Source organism: Chlorocebus sabaeus, chromosome 21 (genome assembly GCF_047675955.1).
Source record: "Chlorocebus sabaeus isolate Y175 chromosome 21, mChlSab1.0.hap1, whole genome shotgun sequence".
Taxonomy (NCBI): Eukaryota; Metazoa; Chordata; class Mammalia; order Primates; family Cercopithecidae; genus Chlorocebus; species Chlorocebus sabaeus.
Window position 1 is genome coordinate 116,758,695 of NC_132924.1, and position 6,603 is coordinate 116,765,297.

The 6,603-nt window shown below is 40.5% G+C and overlaps 1 protein-coding gene across 1 annotated transcript; it reads left to right on the forward strand.

The window, feature by feature from the left end:
- The first annotated feature begins 5,002 nt into the window (after window positions 1-5,002).
- TAS2R41 (taste 2 receptor member 41) lies at window positions 5,003-5,926 on the forward strand. The gene has a single exon (XM_007983288.3). The coding sequence runs from the start codon at window positions 5,003-5,005 to the stop codon at window positions 5,924-5,926; it is 924 nt and encodes a 307-aa protein (XP_007981479.2).
- The last annotated feature ends 677 nt before the right edge of the window (window positions 5,927-6,603 follow it).

Sequence of the window (6,603 nt, forward strand, 5' to 3'; positions counted from 1 at the left end):
CATATCTACAACCTAATGTTACACCTCAAGGAACTAGAAATAGAATAACAAACGAAGCCTAAAGTTAGCAGAATGAAGGAAAGAAAATAACAAAGATCAGAGCAGAAATAAATATATAGAGAATAGAAAAGATCAGTGGAACTAAGAATTGGTTTTTTAAAAAGTAAACAGCTGGGCGTGGTGGCTTATGCCTGTAATCCCAGAACTTTGGGAGGCTAAGGTGGGTTGATTACTTGAGGTCAGGAGTTTGAGACTAGCCTGGCCAACACGGTGAAATCCTGTCTCTACTCAAAATACAAAAATTAGCTTGACATGGCAGCATGTGCCTATAATCTCAGCTACTTGGGAGGCTGAAGCAGGAGAGTTGCTTGAACCCAGGAGACAGAGGTTGCAGTGAACCGAGATTGCACCATGGCACTCCAGCCTGGGCGACAGAGTGAGTCTTCATCTCAAAAAACAAAAAGAACCAAAAAACACAAAAAACAAACAACGAATTTCCAAACCCTTCTCTAGACTAAGAATACAAGAGAAAAGAGTCAGATAAATAAAAGCAGGGATAAGAGTCATCACCATTAATAACATAGAAATACAAAGGATCATAAAAGGCTACTATAAACAATGTATTCCAATGAATTGAGCAACCTAGAATAAATGAATAAATTTCTAGAAACATATAACATAACAAGACTGAGTCATAAATAAATTGGAAATTTGAACAGGCCAATAATGAGTAAGAAGATTGAGTCATTATTAAAAGTGTCCTGTCAGAGAAAAGCCCAGGACCATATGGCTTCACAGCAGAATTCTACCAAATATTTAAGGAGAGCTTTTAACAATCCTTCTCAAGCTTATTCAAAAAATTGAAGAGGAGGAAATACTTCCAAATTCCCTTTGCAAGGTGAGCATTGCCCTAGTACCAAAACTAGACAAAGACAATACAAAAAAACGACAGGCCAATATCACTAATGAACATAGATGCAAAAATTCTCAAAAAATACTAGCCAATCATATTCAACAGCATATTCCAAGGATCATTCACCATGATGAAGTGGGATTTATCCTTGGGATGTATGGTTGGTTTAAAATACAGAAATCAATACATGTAATTCACCAGATTAATACAATGAAGGATAAAAGTCTTATGACCATTTCAATAGTGAATCAGACAAAGCATTTGATAAAATTTAACATCCTTTCATGGTAAAAACTGTCAACAAATTAGGTTTAGAAGGAATGCTCCCATGCCCGGCTAATTAGCCAGGCATGGTGGCAGGCACCCGTAGTCCCAGCTACTCGGGAGGCTGAGGCAGGAGAATGGCATGAACCCGGGGGGCAGAGCTTGCAGTGAGCGGAGATCGCACCACTGCCCTCCAGCCTGGGTGACAGAGTGAGACTCTGTCTCAAAAAAAAAAAAAAAAAAAAAAAAAAAAGGGAAAGAATGCTCCTCAACACAATAAAGGCCCTATATTATAAGCCCACTACTAACGTCGTACTCAACTGTGAAAAGTTGAAGGCTTTTCTTCTTATATCAGGAACAAGACACGAATGTCTTCTCTTACCATTTTTGTTCCACATGATACTGGATACCCTAACCAGATCAATTAGACTAAAGAAAAATAAAAAGCATTGAAATAGGAATGGATGAAGTGAAATTTTCTCTGTTTGCTGATGATACAATCTTATGTATAAAAAATCCTGCAGATACCACCAAAAACTATTAAAATGGAATGAATTTAGTAAAGTTGCAGGATGTGAAATTAGCTTACAAAAATCAGAAGCATTTCTATGCACTAGCCATAAACTGAAAAAGAAATTTAAAAAAATCCTATTTATAATAGCATAAAAAATAAAATACTTAGGAGTAAAGTTAACCAGGGAAGTGAAAGATCTGTATACTGAAACATAAAGCACTGATGAAAGAAATTGAAGAGGACACAAATAAATGGAAAGATATCTTATGTTCATGGATTGGAAAAATAAATATTGTCAAAATATCCAAACTATCCAAAGTAATCTACAGATTTCATGTAACTCTTATAAGAATTCCAATATCACTCTTCACAGAAATAGAAATAAAATCCTAAAATTCATGTGGAATCACAAAGGACCCTGAATAACTAAAGCCATCTTGACTGAAAAGAACACAGCTGTATGTATCACACTACTGGATTTCAAAATATATTACAAAATGATAGCAACCAAAACAGCATGGTTCTGGCAAAAAAGCAGACACATTGACCAATGGAGTAGGATTGAAAGCCTGTATATAAAACTACACATCTGTGGTCAATTGATTTTTGACAATGTGACAAGAATACACAGTGGGGAAAAGATAGTCTCCTCAATAAATGAGGTTGGGAAAACTGGGTATCCACGTGCAGAAGAATGAAATTTGATCCTCTTCTTACACCATATGTAAAGTTAAATCAATATATATTAAATATTTAAATGCAAGACCTGAAATCATAAAACTCTTAGAAGCACACATAGGAAAAGAGCTTCTTGACACTGGTTTGGGTAATGACTTATAGAAAATTACACCAAAAGCACAGGCAAGAATTCAGCTAAATAAAAATAGACAAATGGGATTGCATCAAAATAAAAAGCTGCAAAGCAAAGAAAACAACCAGCAGAATGGAAATTGGGAGAATTCCATTCTCTCAAATTCATAAACCACATATGTAATAAGTGTTAATTTCCAAAATATATAAGGAACTTTGGCTGGGTGCCCTGGCTCATGCCTGTAATCTCGGCATTTGAGGATGCCAAGGCAGAAAGATTGCATGAGCCCAGTAGTTTGAGACTAGCCTGGGCAACATAGTGAAACTCTGTCTGTACAAAAAATAAAAAAAAATCTAACTGGGTGTGGCAGTGCATGCCTGTAGTCCCAGCTACCCGGAAAGGCTGAGGTGGGAAGATTGGATCATCATCCTTCCTACCTTGAGGCTCCAGTGAGCTGTAATGGTGCTACTGCACTCCAGCCTGGGTGACATAGTGAGACCGCATCTGAAAAAATAAATAAATAAATAAAACAAATAATAAAAATATAAGGAACTTATTCAACTATATTGCAAAAACAAACAAAAATCCCAAATAACCTGATTTTAAAATGGGTAAAGGACCTGAATAACATCTCTCAAAAGAATATAAAAATTGTATGAAAATATGCTTAATATCACAAATCAACTGAGAAATGCAAATCAAAACCACAATGAGATATCCCTTACATGTGTTAGAATGGCTGTTACCAAAAAGATGAAGGATAACAAGTGTTGGCAAAAATACAGAAAAAAGCAACTCTTTCACTCTGTTGATAGGAATATAAATTATAGAAAACAGTGTAAAGATTTCTCAGAAAATTAAAAACAGACCTACCTTATGTTCCAGTAATTCCACTTTTAGGTGTATATTCAAAGGAAATGAAATTAGTATCCTGAAGAGATATCTGCACTCCCACGTTCACTGAAAATTATTCACAATAGCCAGGACATGGAAACAATCTAAAAGCCCATTAACAGATGAATGAACAAAGAAAATGTGGTGTGCATACACAATGGAATACGATTCAGTCTTAGATAAGGTGATTCTGCCATTTGCAACAACATAGACAGAACTGGAGGACATTATGCTATGTGAAATACTCCAGACAGAAATACATGTATTGTACCATCTCACTTACTTGTGGAATCTAAAAAAACAAACCCACAGAAGTAGAGAGTAGATTGGTGGTTGCCAGGGTTCAGGAAGGGGAAATGGGGAGATATTGGTCAAGGGGTATGAAGTTTCAGTTATGCTAAGTGAACATGCTTTGGAAACCTAATGTATGGTAGTATGAGTATAGTAAACAATACTGCGCTGTATACTTGAACTTTCATCAGAGGGTAGATCTTAAGTGTTCTCACTATACATGAAAAAACTGAAAACAGGAACTATGTGAGGTGGTAGATATATTTTAAAAGGAAATATTTTTACTTTCAACATGGTCTTATAGGGACCTCTTTTTGATGTTGGTGTTAGACTCACATTTGCCTTGGGTACCTCGGGGTGGCAGACAGACTGTGAAGTGGCCCTGCCTGTCCCTCAACCCTGGTATTGGGCCTATGTGAAACCTCCTTTTTCTGAGTGTTGTTGGTGACTGTGACTTGCTGCTAGCCAGTAGAATATGGCAAAGGTGATGGGCTGTCACTCCAGTGATCGTGTTATGTTATTTAAGACCCCGTCGTGTTAGCAGACTCCCTTTAGAGACTGCTGATTTGACGTGAGTGACCATGCTGAAACAGCTCACTTGGCAGAGACTGTGAGAGGCCTCTAGGACCAGAGAGCAGCCTCCCACCAGCACCCAGCAAGAAACAGGGTCTCTCAGTCCTGCTTCGGAAGGCCCCTCAACCACAGGATAAGGAATTCTCTCACTGGAAATACAAAACCCGCTTAAACCATTATCATTTACGTCTCAGGATTCATGGAGGATCTAAATAGAGATTTGGATGGAGAGGTATTTGATTTTGAAGGGATTTGTGCGCAAAGGCAGCAAGGTAAGCGTGGATGTGTAACAGAGAAGTGCTGACACAGAATTCTTTGGTGTCACTATTTTTCCTAGGTATCTCCTATACTTGTCTCCATATTTAAAGTCTTGAGAATGTTCTGATGGGAAGAGGAGCGTTCATATGGCCTGAGGATAGAACTCAGTCACAGAGACCCAGACAAATCATAGACATTGATACCAACCATGGCAGCATGCAGGCAAAACCGGACAAGGCAAATTAGAGTAGTGTGCAGGCCTAGTGGTAACTGACACTAGGAGAAATTTGCATCCTGTCTGAGCCAAGAGCACACCTCTCCTCTTTAGCCTGAGCATCCTCCTCTTTAAGTGAGCTCTGGTTCAGATGCAGAGCCTGACCACTCTTTAGCACTCCTAGGAAAGATTAAAAGCAGGACTGTGGCTAGGGGCAGGGAGGAGGCCAGGGACCAAGGCACTCAAGTGGGGACTGCAGGAGGTGTCAGAATGCAAGCAGCACTGAGGGCCTTCTTCATGTTGCTCTTTAGCCTGCTGAGTCTTCTGGGGATTGCAGCGAATGGCTTCATTGTGGTGGTGCTGGGCAGGGAGTGGCTGCGATATGGCAGGCTGCTACCCTTGGACATGATCCTCATTAGCTTGGGTGCCTTCCGCTTCTACCTGCAGTTGGTTGGGATGGGGCACAGCTTCTATCACTCTGCCCATGCGGTCGAGCACTCTGGGGTTCTCACTCAACAGTTCTTCCATCTACACTGGCACTTCCTGAACTCAGTCACCTTCTGGTTTTGCAGCTGGCTCAGCGTCCTGTTCTGTGTGAAGATCGCTAACATCACCCACCCCACCTTCCTGTGGCTGAAGTGGAGGTTCCCAGGGTGGGTGCCCTGGCTCCTGCTGGGCTCTGTCCTGATCTCCTTCATCATAACCCTGCTGTTGTTTTGGGTGAACTACTCTGCATATCAAGAATTTTTAATTAGAACATTTTCTGGGAACATGACCTATGAGTGGAATGCAACGACAGAAATTTACTATTTCCCGTTCGCACAACTGGTCATCTGGTCAATTCCTTGTTCTGTTTTTCTGGTCTCAATTATGCTGCTCATTAATTCTCTGAGGAGGCATACTTGGAGAATGCAGCACAATGGCCACAGCCTGCAGGACCCCAGCACCCAGGCTCACACCAGAGCTCTGAAGTTCCTCATCTCCTTCCTCATTCTTTATGTTCTGTCCTTTCTGTCCCTGATCATTGATGCCACAAAATTTATCTCCATGCAGAACAACTTTTACTGGCCATGGCAAATTGCAGTCTACCTGAGCGTGTCTGTCCATCCCTTCATTCTCATCTTCAACAACCTCAAGCTTCAAAGTGTGTTCTGGCAACTCCTGCTGTTGGCAAGGGGCTTCTGGGTGGCCTAGATGGCATGGTCTACTTATCTAGACCCCCGGAAAAGAAAGGTGAGGATGGCAGAGCTGTGGCCCACCGACATGGAGGTGTTTTCATAGGTAGATGAATTCTGGGTCATGCTATGGGGTTCCTCCTCTGGGAAGCGGAGGAGACAAGGAAATCTGGGAACTCTCAGTATGCTTCCCTTCTGTGGAATATTATTAAGATGCAATCCCATGGATTCCAGAGAGCCAGTCTTGCTCAGAAGTTCAGAATATGTTAATACCATGCCATGCTATCTTTATGTTTGTACCCCTTTGTTATGTGGAAGGCTTCGGTTAAAAGTGTTGATTAACTGTGCCATTCCATCTCCACTGCCTTTCAGAAAGTTAAGAGCAGGTATTTGTCTCTATGGCTGAACTGAGATGTGGATAGGGAAGCGACAGTCTTCTTGAGGACAAATGTCATGGTTACTATGAGATCCCCAAGGGACAGGCAGTTGTGGCAGGCAGTGGCCTGGGCTGTGAGTCTCCACACAAACTGGGATAATCTGGTTTTAATTTTTATTAAGTGTACTGGAAGATTTCTTTACACCACCCGGTCTCTTTTCTCATTAACATTTCTGACTTCAATTTTCTCTTCTCTGAAGTCTGAGTAGTAGCCAGACTTTTTTCTTGTTTATCATTCCTTTAGAGAAAAGACACATTGT

Coding starts and splice junctions, on each gene's coding strand:
- TAS2R41 (XM_007983288.3), top strand. CDS start 5,003: ATGCAAGCAGCACTGAGGGCCTTCTTCATGTTGCTCTTTAGCCTGCTG.